General features: G+C 34.0%; 1 protein-coding gene across 34 annotated transcripts in view; it reads left to right on the top strand.

Moving 5' to 3' along the window:
• Positions 1–16,332, top strand: part of SCAPER (S-phase cyclin A associated protein in the ER) — a 490,115-nt gene that overhangs the window by 82,829 nt on the left and 390,954 nt on the right. For 25 of the 34 annotated variants that reach the window (XM_070504430.1, XM_014841435.3, XM_070504422.1 and 22 more), the window contains one exon: positions 14,884–14,984. The exons of the other annotated variants lie outside the window; for them this stretch is intronic. In XM_070504430.1, coding sequence (XP_070360531.1) covers positions 14,884–14,984 — 101 coding nt within the window. The remainder of the gene's footprint in view (positions 1–14,883; positions 14,985–16,332) is intronic. 34 annotated transcript variants of the gene reach the window in all.

Below are 16,332 nucleotides of genomic sequence, written 5' to 3'. Positions count from 1 at the left end.
GCTGCACTACACTCATCCCTCTTTTGTTCACTATTTTTTTAGTATTTAATAGAGGCACAGTCATATAAGTGATGCTTTGCAACGGTAATCCATGAAGATGTGCTGCCACTGAGCTTGCATGACAGAGTGAATTGGTAATAGTGCTAAATTCAGAAATAACAATAATTAGCTCTCATACTACTCATCTGTGCAATCTTCTTGTTATATACACTAATGTCTCAGGTGAACATTCTCTTAAGCTATTCTTTCAATTTGGTTGGAATGTTGTAATTATTGATTATGGGATTGAGGTCTTTATTTTGGTTTGTTATTTATTTCATCAGGTGATAATAAAAATATGAACTAAGTAGCATAATTTACTTATAATTTACTTATTAAATATACCAGTTATCCTCCAATAAAATAATAAGTGAAATTGAACGATTTGGAGAGTTTACAGATATAATTGTTCCTAATCATGTATAACTAAGACAAATTTCCTAGTAATATATTTGTTTAAAGATTCAGGTATCTTCTCTGGTTTTTTCCTTAATGAGTATTTACATTGAAATTTGATCATGATCTGTTTCTTGTGTAGAAGTATTTCTGTGGTGTCTATTTTTAGGAAAATTGGAATCATCTTTAGTGAAGACCATGTTGTCTGCTGTTTTTGTTTTGCCGTATTTCTGGATATATACAGTAAAAATATATAGGTCTTAAATCTAGTTTGTGGTACTCTAATAAAAATTTAAGGGACTCAAAAAATATTTCTAGAATCTTTCATGGTAATTTATTTTTAATGTGTCATTTTTATTATTATTTAGCTCAAGCTGCAATGATTTTTTTAAGAGGTATTTTTGTTTTGCAATTATTTGCCTCAGATAGGATTTTTTTTGATAGTTATAGGATAAAAAACTTAAAGAAATTTTTATATTTGATTTAATAGCCATGCTAATGATGTAATTCCACTAATAATGTAGTTTAGCTGTGTTCACGATAGAGTAAAACTCTAAGATTTATCTTTTTCTTTTTTTTTGAGGAAGATTAGCCCTGAGCTAACATCTGCTGCCAATCCTCCTCTTTTTGCTGAGAAAGATTGGCCCCAAGCTAACATCTTTGCCCATCGTCCTCTATTTTATATGTGGGATGCATGCCACAGCGTGGCTTGATAAGCAGCTCATAGGTCCACACCTGGGATCCAAACTGGCAAACCCCAGGCCACTGAAGCAGAGCGTGTGAACTTAACTGCTACGCCACTGGGCCGGCCCCAGTCATGATATTCTTTAAGAGAGTTGAGTCATTAAAGTATTGAAAAGATGAGTTTATAAGGATCCTGGGAGATAGAGAAATTTCTGTAAAAGGTATAGTCTCGTTTCCTATTTATAACAAGAGTATTTCTTTTATTGTCAAACTTCGCATTAAAAAAAGAGAAATATAAACAGATATTAAAGTTTAGCTGTGCCAGAAAAAAGAGTGGAAAATATCATATGATTGATACTAGAAACCAAAATGGAGGAGAATGTAAATTAGAATCATAAATCATGATATCTGAATATGATCTTAGAAATCATATAATCCAACCCTCTTATTTTACCAACAGAAAACTGTGAAACTAAGTAACATGTCTGATATTACATAGTGAATTAGCAGCAGAGCTAAAGACTAGAACTCAAGCAGTCTTACGTTTCATTCAGCAACTATTCATTGAGTACTTATTATAGCATGCACTGTTTTGGGTGCTATTCATCAGCCTGAAAAAGTTGTAACTATAGCAAAAATGTTTCAGTTCAAACACATCATATTGATTTAAACATCAAAGTTTTTCTTTTTTCTTTCTTTAAGATTTTCTTTTAGGAAGGAACTTCCATGCTGCTCCTGCTGTGGATATTGTCCTGGGTTATTTACACTTTATTGAAAGATTCTGTTTTTTAAAAATTTTTTCAATAATTTTCACTGCTAATTTGAAATAATAGAAATTTACCAGAAAATGACTGCAACATAGAACATGGATCTTCTTGGTGTCCAGATCACAAGGCGTATCAGCAAAGGTTATAATTCTATTATTCCTCTGAATTATTAAAAGAATTGAGATTCAATTACTGAAGAGAAGGGAGAGTCAGTTTATGTCTTTGGAATACATTTTGTTCTTCCATGTGTGGTGACTCAGTGGAGGTTAAGATTTTAGTAAAATAGGTTATTTTTCTCATAGACTGTGAGATGCATTATTACAAATACATGTATCTTGAGGGAGAAAAGTCTTTTCTCCCTTTCAGGTTTGTAAATAGCACTAATGTGTTTTGAATATGTTTTAACATTAGTTATTACACTTGTTAATGTTCATAGAAGGAGAAGTCACTTCGGGCTATAGGATTGTGGAAAAATTTTTACATATGGTATTTGTCCTGTCCTTTGAAAGGGGAGTAGTAGACCTTATGTAATAGTAGTTATTTCAGTGTTCCCTTTAAGCTAGTTGCATGAGTTTGGAAAAAATGACCAAACTTTATTCTACCTTTGGGTTTGTAAAGAAGAGTTTGGTCTAGATGAGGGGTGAGGACCTTCAGCCTGAATATAAGCATTTAGTTTGGTATTGAGAGAATATTCCAGGGAAAAGAAATTCCTTATGCAGTTGTTTAGAGGTAGGCATGCAGGCATCAGTGGGGAATTTGATCTTGAGTATGTTGAGTTTGAGCCTTATAACAATCTATTTTTTCGCATCTTTGTCTACTTATTCTTAGCTGCAGTAGGTCTCTGAGTTTTCTCAGTGGGAAATACCGTAAGAGAAAAGCATCTAGTCAAGCCAACTTGCAAATAAGTTGAGATGAAAATTAGTCATTGTGGTAAAATATTTGTATCACTAACCAGGAAACTGCAAATTTTATGTATCCACAAAGATCCTGGTGAAGATTAAATTATAGGAGGAAGGTTTCCATTAGCAGATTTTTGTTTACAGGTTTTCATTTATTGAATATACTATGTATTCTTTTTCCAGGTTTCTTATATTGCAGATTAAGGGGAGATATTTGAAAAGAAATGATTGAAGATTGAAGATGACTGAGTGATATTATTAGACAGTTTTGAAGGTGGTTTACTTGCCATTTTGCTTTCAGATGATTTCTGTTTTGAATGGTTTATTCCGTTAGTAGCTTTTAAAAACTAGATAAGCTGTTCTTAAAAAATAATGCTTTTTAAAACTTGATTCCCTTTTGGTAAAGCTCTTTCTTTCATAAGATTCCTTTTATCACTGACTTCTCAGGTGATGCATGTTTCTACCCCTTCATCACCACAGTCGGAGACCACTGTGCTCATTCCTCTGACTGAACTGGAGGGCTGTATTGATGTCCTGGGCCCAAGGGCTTGTGCACTGGTATTGTATGTCAGCAGGACAAAGGGATGGCGCCAACCATCCTGCTCTATGTGCCAGTAACTAGAATTAATTACAAACCAATCAAATCCGTTGCAGCCAATTGGTAAACTAATTGGTAATTTTAGCTGTACATCTCTATGTAGCTATCTGAATGCCTATAACATTACTTTCAGAGCCACTTTTGTTCTGTTTCATCCTGCTTGACAAAATGGCCTTCATAGCTGGAGGGAGAAAGATGTGCATCAGTGACTATGAGGCTGCTCCAGCTGCTTGTCTTGTTTGTATTCCCTTGTTCGTAAAACATGACTCGGATTACAGAGTGGTATGGTACCACTCTGATCATTTCTGATAACGATGAGCTAAACATTCCTTAAAATAGGTTGTTTAAGCCACCAAATGTACTTTCTCTTTGCCAACTAGTATCAGAGGTATTGCTGCTTATATTCTTACCCTTTAGAGGGTTTTTCCTTCTTTTTTTCAACGAAAAGGGAAATCAGTAGAAAGCGTCTGAAATAAATTATTCTGAATTAAATCTTTCTGTGCTCTAATGGGGGCGATTTAAGTTGAATGAATTTAATTAAAGAATTTGAATTATATTAGTAGAAATGAGAAAAGGAAGCCAAATAAATTTTTAAATTTTTCCTGATTGTTGAAGACTTTTATTACCATTGATTTGGCACTAAGGATTACTTTTGAGAGGAAATCAACAATAATTCTTTGTTGAGAAAAATCTTTTAAAGTAGACTATAACTTTTATGACTAAAGTAATATTGGTACTGTATTTCGTTTGTGAATAATTTGGCAAACATTTATTATTAGTCTTGGGTCTGATTTCTAAAGTGTATCTATATCTTGTAAAACATTTATAAGTGAAAAGTGTTTTTGAGGTCTTTGAGTGCCACTAACACTAGAAAGTCAATATAAGACTTAGTTATGGAAACATAATGTATTTATAAAACAAATGATCATTTTTATAACTGGATGGCAATTTCTGGTGGTCATCTTCTGGGAGTGTTGGAAAGTTGCCTTTTATAGTAAAATGAGACTGGTACATCTTTATAGTGAGATGAGAATGGTATGAGACTAGTAAAGTGAATACACTTTAAAGTTCTTTGTCTTAAGTGTTTAAATGACAACTTTGGCCAATTGACCAATATCTACACACATAGTTACACCTGAGGTTAATTCCTCTTTTTGAGCAATGGAGTGGATCTTTGTGGCTTGTGCTCTTCCACTCTTTTTTTACATAAAAATTCCATAGCCATTAGTATGTGAAACTATCAGAGCCAAGAAAAAAAATCTTTGCCAAATGTGTAGAATGAAGTGTCACAGTAATGTAATTTTGGAATTATCTCGAGAAGAAAATTATAGTGCAGTATAGTCATTATCATGAATGTGTACAGTAGAGCACAGGTGATCTATCTGTATCCTAGTTAAGCTGATTTGGGAATGAGTCTTTGTGAAATCCAGCCCATTTTATCTTTGGAACTGCATAAGAAAGATTGGTAAACTTTTAGGTATTTACTTTTCCAAATATGTTTCTTTTTAAACTGATGATTTCACATATATATTAGTGGAACTGAAGATTGAGTATTTAGAAGGGACTAAGAATTATTATTTTTTTGAATTTTTACTTCAGATACTTTCAATTTAGAAGTAAATGTTAAAAAGGTAAAAAATGTTGAGGAAAGCATTGGAGGGAAATACACTCTTGATAGTGTATTTGCTAGTAATTTTTCATTCCTGTCTTTTCTTCCTTCTATTTTTTACTGATGGTATAGGAAGTCTTAGAAATATGACTTAGCAGAAAGAGCAGTGGGCCAGGGATCAGTGAGTTTGGTTCTGTGTCACCATGAGCAGGTCACTAAACCTCAGTATTATCTTTAAAATGAACTGGCTGACTCCTGGCAGTATGACTTCAGTACTCATTAAATAATTCTCTGGGATTTGCTCGTTATTTAATATCTTTTGCAGCTAATAGTTTGTTTTTTTTTTTTAAAGATTTTATTTTTTCCTTTTTCTCCCCAAAGCCCCCTGGTACATAGTTGTATATTGTTAGTTGTGGGTCCTTCTAGTTGTGGCATGTGGGACGCTGCCTCAGCGTGGCTTGATGAGCAGTGTCATGTCCGCGCCCAGGATTCGAACCAACGAAACACTGGGCCGCCTGCAGCGGAGCGCGCAAACTCAACCACTCGGCCACGGGGCCAGCCCCTGCAGCTAATAGTTTTACTTAGTTCTTTAGAATAAAATTTTCTAAAGACTGGAGAGGATAGAAATTTACTCTAAGGGATTGTAAATTATAACAGTTTATTCTGTCACAAGGTGTCACTAATAAATGTTACATTGGGCCATCTGAAAGAATAATCTGCTTAATTCAGTCAGGCAAAAGAGCAGCATTTTCTGGCATGCTGCTGGTGTTTCATAGCATAGTATACCTATGTTCTATGGTTTGAGTTTTCATAGATTTAGCGTTTTGGCACATAGTTCCTAACAAACATTTAGTGAGTAAATCATAGAATCTCAGAACTGTAAGTAATGATGTCTGATGCACCCGTCCATTACACAATTACCCTTAACCATATTCCCCCAGTAATTAATTCTCTTTTGAAACAGCTCTGCTAGGTGAAAATCTGTCATTTTTGCCCAGCATTCTTTGTTCCATAACTTATATTTGCATACAAATAGTATAATGACAAGGCCCTTTTATATTTGAAGATAGCTGTTATGCCACCTCGTTAGTCTTTTCAAGTCTAGTCATCTGGTTCTTACTATGGTTCCTATTCTGACATGATTTTAAGGTCTTTCTTATGGTCAGACTTGCTTTATTGTGTTCTGTTTTATCTATCTAGTCTCCTTAAATTGTGCTTAGAATGGCTTATCAGTCAAGCTCTTGGTAGCCAGCAACAGAAATGGACTCTAGCTGATTTAAGTAGAAAAAATAATTTATTGGGAGGAGATTGGATAGTTCACAGACTCAACAGTAAGGCCAATGAATTAGGGTTAGAAAATAGGCAGAAACCAAGGGAGGTTTTGCAGCAGAAACATCTAGCTAGAATTTTTTTTTTTTTAAACAACACCATTGACTATCTTTTCCTTACCTTGCTTGAGATTCAAAATCTCAGGCAAGTGAGTCTGATTGGTTAAGTCTCAATCATATTTCTATGCTTTACTGCCAGTGTGGTAGGGAGGAGGAGGATCTCCTCTTTTCACTTTTATATAAGAACTCAATCCCCAAAACTAGGATGGGAGTGGAAACGCTAGTTAGCAGTAAAAAAAAAATTAGAAAAATATGTTTGATAACAAATGGAATACCCTTAGAGAAGGTGGTCTCATTTTACCCTGTGTTGGTCAGACCCCCAGCCTTTTCATAGACGTTATTATACGTGCAGAACTGTGAGGCCATGTTTGCTCTTTCGTTTGCCTCGGCAAACTATTTACTCAACTTGAGTTTAGTGTCAAATAAAATTCCTGTCTTTTTATATAGGCGCTGTGTTGTTAAGATCAACTTTCTCCCAATCCCTTACTTTTACTGGATCAAAGGATAGAACCAGAAAATCCTGTCTTTTTAGATTTGCCTAATTACTGTAGACTGTCTAGAGCACTTCTGGCCAATAGAAATATAATGTGAACTGTATATTACTTTTAAACTGTCTAGTAGCTACATTAAAAAAGTAAAAAGAAACAGGTAAAATTAATTTTCATTTAACCCAATACATCAAAAAAATTTCAATGCATAATCAGTATAAACATTATTAATAAGATATTTTACATTTTTTTTTTTTTTAGGTCTAAGTGAGTTCAGACTAGCTACCTTTAAAGCACTTAATAGCCACGTGTGGCAAGTGACTACCCTATTGAACAGTGCAGGTTTATATATTTTTTGGATTCTGTTGTCTACTATAGATTTATTTCATCTGTAAATTGGATGGGCATGCCCTGTATTTCTTTATCAAAATCACTATAAAAAATAAACAGCTTTTACTAGTTTATTTATGAGTGGAGGGGCTTCCACTCCCAGTAGAGATGGAATAGGGAATTCAGGTCAATTCTCCCACTGAAGACAATTAGAAGAGCTAGATGATATGTAACAAATCTACAGAAAGCTTAGGAGAGTGAAGAATTCTTAGGCAGTTAAGAATTATAGGGACATGATCCAGGAAAAGATAGAAATCATAAAGGGGAAGCCCAGCAAAACACTTCTGAATAATCCATTGGTCAAAGAAGAAATTACAATATAAATTAGAAAATATTTTGAACTAAATGATAATAAAACAGTATGTATGAGATGGAGTCTAAATCATGCTTAAAGGGAACTTTATAAGTGCTAAAATTCATATATTTGAAATGAAATAAAGGTTGAAAGCCAATGATCTAAGTATCCAGCTCAAGAAGTTAGGGGAAGAAAGTAAACTAAACCTAAAAAAATCAGAAGGAAGAAAATGGTAAAGATAAGAGCAGAAATTAATAAAATAGAACTGTCATACATTAGAGATGATCATCAAAGCCAGAAGTCACTGCTGTGGCCAATCAAGAAAAGGAGTTAAAAGGTATGAATAACCAATATCAATGATGAAAAAGGTAACATTACTACAGGACCTACAGACATTAAAAATACAAGAACAACTTCTCCTTTATGCTCTTCTCCCATCTCATTTAAAGAATATGTATTAGAAGTGGCTGGAAGGTTCAGATTGGTTGCAGAAGAGATAAAATCAGTTAATGTATTGTAGATAAGGAGAGGAATGTTACTCATTTTCAGAGAAAGTATTTACAGATATGGAAAGAGGGAAGTTTAGAATGAACTCTAGGTGATTGATTAGAATTTGAAAGCATCGATACGAACTCATGGTTATTATTATCTATACATAGCTATATATGAAAAATAGGTGTAGATGTGGATATATATTATATGTGTGTGTATATATATTTAAGTATATATTCTATATATATATATTTTTTTTTTTTTTTGCTGTCTGCTGGGAGGACTTAGAAACATTGACACACCTGTAGCAGTGAGCACGTTAAACACCTAATGTTGGTCAAGATGCTATTCTGTGATAAAAGGAACCAGAGCCTCTTGGAGAAATGGCTGATTCTAGGGCAGAGGCAGGGAAAATACAAGATGAGCCTGAAAAATCTTTTTGTGATGGAAAGTTAGGAAGTGCTCAGAGAATGATGGGGGCATGTTAGAAAGACATAGGAGCTGCATTAAGGGCCTCCCATTGGCCAAATCTGCAACAATTTGAGCATCAAAATAATGACAGTAATGGATCAGTCAGTAATACAGGAATTGATGAATCCATACGGATATAAATAAGTGGATAAACAAATGAAGGAGAAGGGAAAGCTCCTCTCTTACGAATGCTAACTAAGAAATGTAGAAAGAATGATGGAATTAGAACATCATCATTTGGCAACTATTAAAATAATAAATGATTCATGTGAGAATCGTCAATGGATCTTAAATTAATGAGTGAAATTTTGGTGAAGAACAGGATATTTACATAGTTACAACATATCTCCCTACAAAATATTTATTAATTATAAAGGAAAAAAAGGAAGTTTAAGTGGGAGAGTTGGTAGATACCTTCTTAACCAAATAATTAAAGTTATTATCACCAGTAATAGGACATACAGATATCAGGTGCTTCCTTATATAATATACTGAGAAGAACACAACATCACTAATGTGGTGTTCCTGCCATAGCCCCAGTCTTAATAATTTAATTTAATTTGAATTTGAATTTAAGTTGATTGACATGTTACAAAATAACTGATCTGTATTCTTTAAAAATATCAGATCATGAAAGACTGAGGAAGAGCTGTTCCAGAATGAGGGTGACATGACAATTAAATACACTATGTGATCCTGGATTGGATCCTGGATTTAAGTCTTTTTTCTCTGAAGGATGGAGGTGGAACAGTTGGTGAAATTCGAGAGTTCTATGGATTAATTGGTAGTATTGTATCAGTGTTACTGTCCTATTTTGATGGTTATGCTGTGTTTATATTAGCAAGGGAGTGTCCTTGTTTTTAGGAAATATGCTCTGAAATATTTAGGAGTAATGTGGCATCATGTCTGCAACTTAATGTCATATGGTTCAGAAAAAAGTTATATATGGAGAGAATGACAAAGTAGATGTGCCAAAATGTTAACTATTGAGGAATCTGGCTGAAGGGAGTTCTTTTCACTGTCCTTGCAATTTTCCTCTAAGTTTGAAATTACTTCAAAATAAAACATTAAGGAAAACAATATGAAGACATTGCAAATAACTTTGTCTACAAATTTGAGAATTTAGATGAAAGGTATTAATTCCTAGGAAAATAAAACTGACACAAGAAGAAATTGAAAAGCTACATAGACTTATAACTATTAATCAGATTGAATTTGTAATTAAAAATACTCACCCCCAAATAATTCCCAACTTTAGTGATTTTACCGGTGAATTCTTCTAAACACTGAAGGTAGAAACAATGCCAGTAAACCAATATCCCTTATAAATATTGATGCAAAATTCTCAACCAAAGTACTAGCAAACCAAATGCGGTAGCACATAAAAAGGATTATACGCCATGACTCAGTGGGATTTATCCCAGGAATGCAAAGGTGGTTCAGCATATGAACATCAATTAATGTAGTAAACCATATTAATACAATGAAGGGACAAAAACCACATGATCATCTCAATAGATGGCATTTGACACAAGTCAACACCCTTTCATGATAAAAAACACTCAACGAACCAGGAATAGCAGAGAACTTCCATAACTTGATAAAGGGCATCTGTGAAAAACCGACAGCTAACTTCATACTTAATGGTGAAAGACAGAGTTCTCTTCCGTAAGATCAGGAACAAAGCAATGATGTCTGCTCTTACCACTTCTAATTAATATTGTGCTTGAGCTTTTAGCCAGGGCAATTAGACAAGAAAAAGAAATAAAATGCATCCAGATGGAAGGGAAGAAGCAAAACTATATTTGCAGGTGACATGGTTCTATATGCAGAAAACCCTAAAGACCCTATGCACACATACAAAACTATTAAAGCTAATGAACAAATTCAGCAAGGTTACAGGATACAAGATCAACACACAAAAAATCAGTTGTGTTTCTCTACATTGGCAACGAACAGTCAAAAATTGAAATTAAGAAAGCAGTTCCACTATAGTAGCATCAAAAAGAGTAAAACATTTAGAAATAAATTTAGCCAAAGAAGTGCAAGACTTGTCCACTAAAAACTACAAAACATTATAAAAAGATACTAAAGAAGATCTAAATAAAGGGGAAGACGTCTGAACTCATGGATTGGAAGACTTAATGTTTGGGCACCACTCCCCAAAGCAACATACAGATTCAGTGCAATCCCTATCCAAATTCGAATCTCCCTTTTTTTTGCAGAAATGGACAGGCTGATCCTAAAATTCATATGGAAATGCAAGGGACATAGCATAGCCAAAGCCATCTTGAAAAGGAACGAATTTAGAGGACCCATACTCCCTGAATTCAAAACTTACTACAAAGCTACAATAATCAAAACACCGTGATACCACTGTTTTGATTATTGTGGTGGAACAAGGATAGACATATAAATCATGGAATAGAATTGAGAACCCAGAAATAAATACAGACATCTGTGGCTGCTGGTTTTTGACAAGGGTGCCAAGACCATTTAATGGAGAGAGAATAGTCTTTTCAACAAATGGTGCTGGGAATAGATATCCACACACAAAGAATGAATTTGGATCCCTCTGTCACCCCATGTACAAAAATTAACTGAAAGTGGATCAAGGACCTAAATGTAAGAGTTAAACTATAAAACTCTTTGAAGAAGACATAGGTGTAAATCTTTATGACCCTTCGACTAGGCAATGGTTTCTTAGATATGACAGCTAAAGCACAAGTAACCAAAGAAAAAAATAGAAAAGTTGAACTTCATCAAAGTTAAAAACTTATGTGTGTTATAGGACACTATTGAGTGAAAAGACAATCCACAGAATTAGAGAAAGTATTTTCAAATCGTGTGTCTGATTACAGTCTAATATCCAGAATATATAAAGGACTCTCACAGCTCAACAATAAAAAGGATAAATAACCCAGTTAAAAAATAGGCTAAGGATTTGAATAGACATTTCTCCAGAGAAGATATACAGATGTCTAATGAGCACATGAAACTATGCTCAACGTTTTTAGTTGTCAGGGAATTGCAAATGAAAACCACAATAATATCACTTCACACTCGTAAGGATGACTAGAATCAAGAAGTCAGGAAATAGCAAGTATTGGTGAGGATGTGAAGACTATGGAAACCTCATATATTGCTTATGGGAATGTAAAATGGTGCAGCTGCTGTGCAGAAAATTTTGGTAGTTAATGTTAAATGTAAAACTTAGAGTTACCATATGGCCCAGTAAATCCACTTCTAGATGTACACCTGAGAGAATTAGAAATATATGTTCACAGAAAAACTTGTACATGAATGTTCTTAGCAGCATTATTCATAATAGGCCAAAAGTAGAAATAACCCAAATATCCATCAACTGATAAATGAATAAACAAAATATGTTTGTTCATGCAATTATTTAGTCATAAAAAGGAATGAAGTATGGCTATGTGCTACCAGGTAGTAGAACCTTGAAAACATGTGAAGTAAAAGAAGCCAGCCACAAAAGACCACACATTATATGATTCTGTTTATATGAAATGTCCAGAACAGGCCAATTCTTAGAGACAGAAGGTAGATGAGTGGTTTCCAAGGCCTGTAGAGTAGTGGCTGATAATGGGTACTGGGTTTCTTTTTGGAGTGATAAAAATGTTCTGGAATGAGATAGTTGCACAACTCTGCATATATAACTGAATTGTATAATTTAAACTGGTGAATTTTATGTGTGTGAATTATATCTCAATAAAAAAAATTGAGCCAAAAAATATACCAGTATTACACAGACTCTTCTAGAACATAGAAAAAGAGGGAACTTTCCAGCATAACCTTGATAAACAAAGCTTTTATGAGAAGGGAAAATATAGACCACTTAGGAGTACAGATGCACAAGTCCTAAACCAAATACTGATATATTGAATCTGGTGATTCAAAAATAGGACAATACATCATCACAGTCAAGTTAGGTTCATTCCAGTGCTGCAATGTTCGTTTAACATTTGAGTGTGAAGTTAATGTTATTTATCAAATTAGATGAATAAAGGTGAAAAATCATATGATTGTCTCAATAGATCTAGGAAAAATATTTGATGAAATTCAGCACCCATTCATGATAAACCCAGAATAAAGACAAACATCCTTACTGATGTAAGGAATCTGCCCAAAAAACTAAAGTAAACATCATACTTAATGGTGAAATTTTGAGAGTTTTTCTTCTGAAATTGAGAATAAGACAAGAAAGCCAACATCATTATTTCTATTCTACATTGTGCTTAAGATTCTAGCCAGCACAGAAAGACAAGAATCAGACATAAAAGGTATAAGACTTGGTCAGGAGGAAATAAATATATCATTATTGACAGATGACATGTATATATATTTAGAAAATTCAGAAGAATCTAAAGAGAAATTATGAGAGATATTGAGTGTGTCATACTTGCTGGATATAAGTTCAAAATACAAAAACAACACAGTAACAGAAATGAAAATGAAAAATCTTAAAACAACTAGCATTTATTCTTAGGGTTGAATCTAATATAAGATGTGCAAGACTGAAAACCATAATACATTATTGAGACACATTGAATAAGATCTAAATATATGGAGATGTATATCTGCTCATAGACTAGAGAAGTCAATATTATAAAATGTCAGTTTTCTTCTAGTTTATCTGTAGAATCAATGCAATTGCAATTAAAATTCCATTTTTTTCCCCCTGGGAAATTGACAAGCTGATTCTAAAATTTGTATGGAAATGCAAAAGGCTGGAATTAGCCTAGACAACCTTGAGGTCAAAGATATAGTTGGAGGATTTATTCTGCTGAGTTTTGAGATTTATTTTAGAGCTACAGCTATGTAAGATAGTTTGGTATTGGTACAGGAGTAGATAAACAGATCAATACCATCGAGGAGAAAATCCAGTAATAGACCTATGCTCTAAGAGATAATATTGGAGAATATCTTCCTGACCTTGTGGTAGGGAAAGATTGCTTAAAAATGACACAGATGTCAGTATCAGTCTTTAGGTAAAGAGTCATAAGTTAGACTACCTTAAAATTAGGAATTTCTGTTTATCAAAAGATTTCATTCCATTAGGAGAATGAAAAGGCAAATAGATGTGTGCAACACATGTAACCAACAAAAGGCCCATATCCCAAAAGATAGAAAGAATTCCTACACATCAAAAGAAAAAGACAGTTGACCCTCTAGAAAAAATGGGCAAGAATCGTGAATAGGCACTTAACAGAAAGAGGATGGCCAATAAACATGTGCAAAAGGGCTGAAAATCATTAGTAATAAGAGAAAAACCTGTTAAAACCAAAATGAAACCTTTACACAACCAGAATGGCTCAGGTTAAATACAAAGAAAACCTCAAATGGACAATACCAAGTACAGGTGAGTGTGTGGAGCAAGGAGAAGTCACATACATTGTTGGTGGGAGTGGGAACCACTTTGGAAAACAATTGGTATCATGTACTAAAGTGGAACATACACTTACCCTGTGACTCAGCAGTTCCACTCTTGGGCTTATATTCAATAGAAATGCGTACATATGTAGAGGGCATGCACATGAATAACAGCATATAGTTTGTAATATCCCAAATTTGGCAATCACCTAAATGTTCATCACAGTGGATTGGATAAATATAAATATTGCATAAACAAATATTAGAGTAAGTACATAAATATCAGTGAATGTTGATAAATAGCAGATTGGAAGTTAATTGGAATGTTAAATAAACATTCATGCAATAGAATACTGTTCAGTAGTGACCTTGGATAATGACAGTAAGTGAATTGCAGGTACACTCTGCAATATGGATGAACCTGGTAAACAAATGTGCAGAAGAAGTCACAAAATAATACATACTATATGAATGCATTTATATAAATTTCAAAATCAGATAAAATTAAGCTATTAGAAGTTAAAGCAGTGGTTACCTTGGATCAGGGATGGAGTAGTGATTGGGAAGGGACACCAGGGAACTTTAGAGACTGGCATTGTTATATTTTTGTCCTGGATGATAGTTGCATGGGTCTTTGCTTTGAAATAATTTATCTGTACGTTTATGTTTTGTGCACTTTTCTGTTTATTAAACTTCACAATTAAAGTTAAAAGAATGGTCATTTGGGGAGGTCTTGAGAAGGAGTATCAATACCATCTCTTGGTCTTTGGACTCTCTGCTTCACTAATTTCTTACCAAACACTGAGAATAAAAATAAAGCAAAACCCAAAAAACTAGACCAGTAGGTTTTGCTGCTTCCTCAGTGAGGAGTATAATATAAAAATTATTAATTCATAAGTTCTTCACTCTAAAGTTTTTTCTTGAAGCTTTTTAGTCTCAGAGTGGAATTTAGTGTTTATTTTTTGTTTTGAATTAGGAGGTGCTAATGATGCTGGATAACTATGTAAGAGATTTCAAAGCATTGATTGACTGGATTCAACTTCAGGAAAAGCTAGAGAAGACAGATGCTCAAAGCAGGTAATGAACTCTGGTCTTTATATTTATAGCAGCCAGCAGTTTCAAAAGTAATCATTGAAATTGATAATGAACTTGACTTCAGCTTAACTTGAAACTTATAAAAATCTAAAAGTTGGGAGCTGCATTTCTCATTCAGTTCAATAGCAAATATTTATTGCCTACTGGTGTAAGGCACTTTTATCCACTACAAAAATTTAATTGCTAAATATGATACATTTACTACTCTCTTGAATTTGTATTTTGTAGTTTTACTACAAAAAAACTGTTATAGGTGTTCAGAGAAGGCTATGGTCATATCTCTTTTTGGGGATAGATCAGGAAAGATTTCATGGAGGCTGCTGAAGTGTTTAAAGGATGTGATGGATTTTAACAAGTAGGTGGCCCTTCATATTAAGGGAGTAAATTAAGACAGCTGTGGAAGTACAGAGTATATGTGAAGTGAAAGTAATGTGGGGAAAGGTACAGGATTTCTTCTTAATGTAGTAGGCAGTGAGGAAAATTGATGATTTTTGATTCAAGGAATAGTGAGAGATCAAAGCTACTTTAGAAACCTTCATTTGGAATCAGCATACAACATCTGAGTGCTATGTGCCAGGCTCTGGGACTATTGTAGTGAAGAAAACAGACACAGTCCCTGCGCTCATGAAGTGTATAGTACATTCACAGGAAAGACTGATGTTAAATACTTACCAATGTATAAAGTGTTATCAAGAAGAAATAACAGTGTACTTTGCTACAAAGCCATAGTAATCAAAACAGCATGGTACTGGTACAAAAACAGGCACACAGATTAATGGAACAGAACTGAAAACCCAGAAATAAAACCACACATTTGTGGACAGCTAATCTTTGACAAAGGTGCCAAGAACATACAATGGAGAAAAGATAGTCTCTTCAATAAATGATGTTGGGAAATCTGGACAACCACTTGCAAAAGAGTGAAAGTAGACCATTATCTCATGCCATACACAAAAATAAACTCAAAATAGATCAAAGACTTGAAGATAAGACCTGAAACCATAAAACTGCTGGAAGAAAATATAGGTAGTACACTCTTGGACATTGAACTGAAGAGGATCTTTTTGAATACCATGTCTTCTCAGACAAGGGAAACAAAAGGAAAAATAAAGTGAGATTTCATCAGATAAAGAGCTTCTGCAAGGAAAAGGGAACTAAGATCAAAACAAAAAGACAACCCACCAACTGGGAGAAAATATTTGCAAGTCAATGTATCTGACAAGGGGTTAATCTCCATAATATATAAAGAACTCACACAACTGAACAACAAAAAACCAAACAACCTGATCAAAAAATAGGCAGAGGATACGAGCAGAATTTTCCCAAAGAG

The sequence above is a fragment of the Equus asinus genome, chromosome 2 (assembly GCF_041296235.1).
Source record: "Equus asinus isolate D_3611 breed Donkey chromosome 2, EquAss-T2T_v2, whole genome shotgun sequence".
NCBI classification, from domain to species: Eukaryota; Metazoa; Chordata; class Mammalia; order Perissodactyla; family Equidae; genus Equus; species Equus asinus.
The sequence above is the reverse complement of the archived record's forward strand: the minus strand, read 5'-3'. Positions and strand labels throughout refer to the sequence as shown.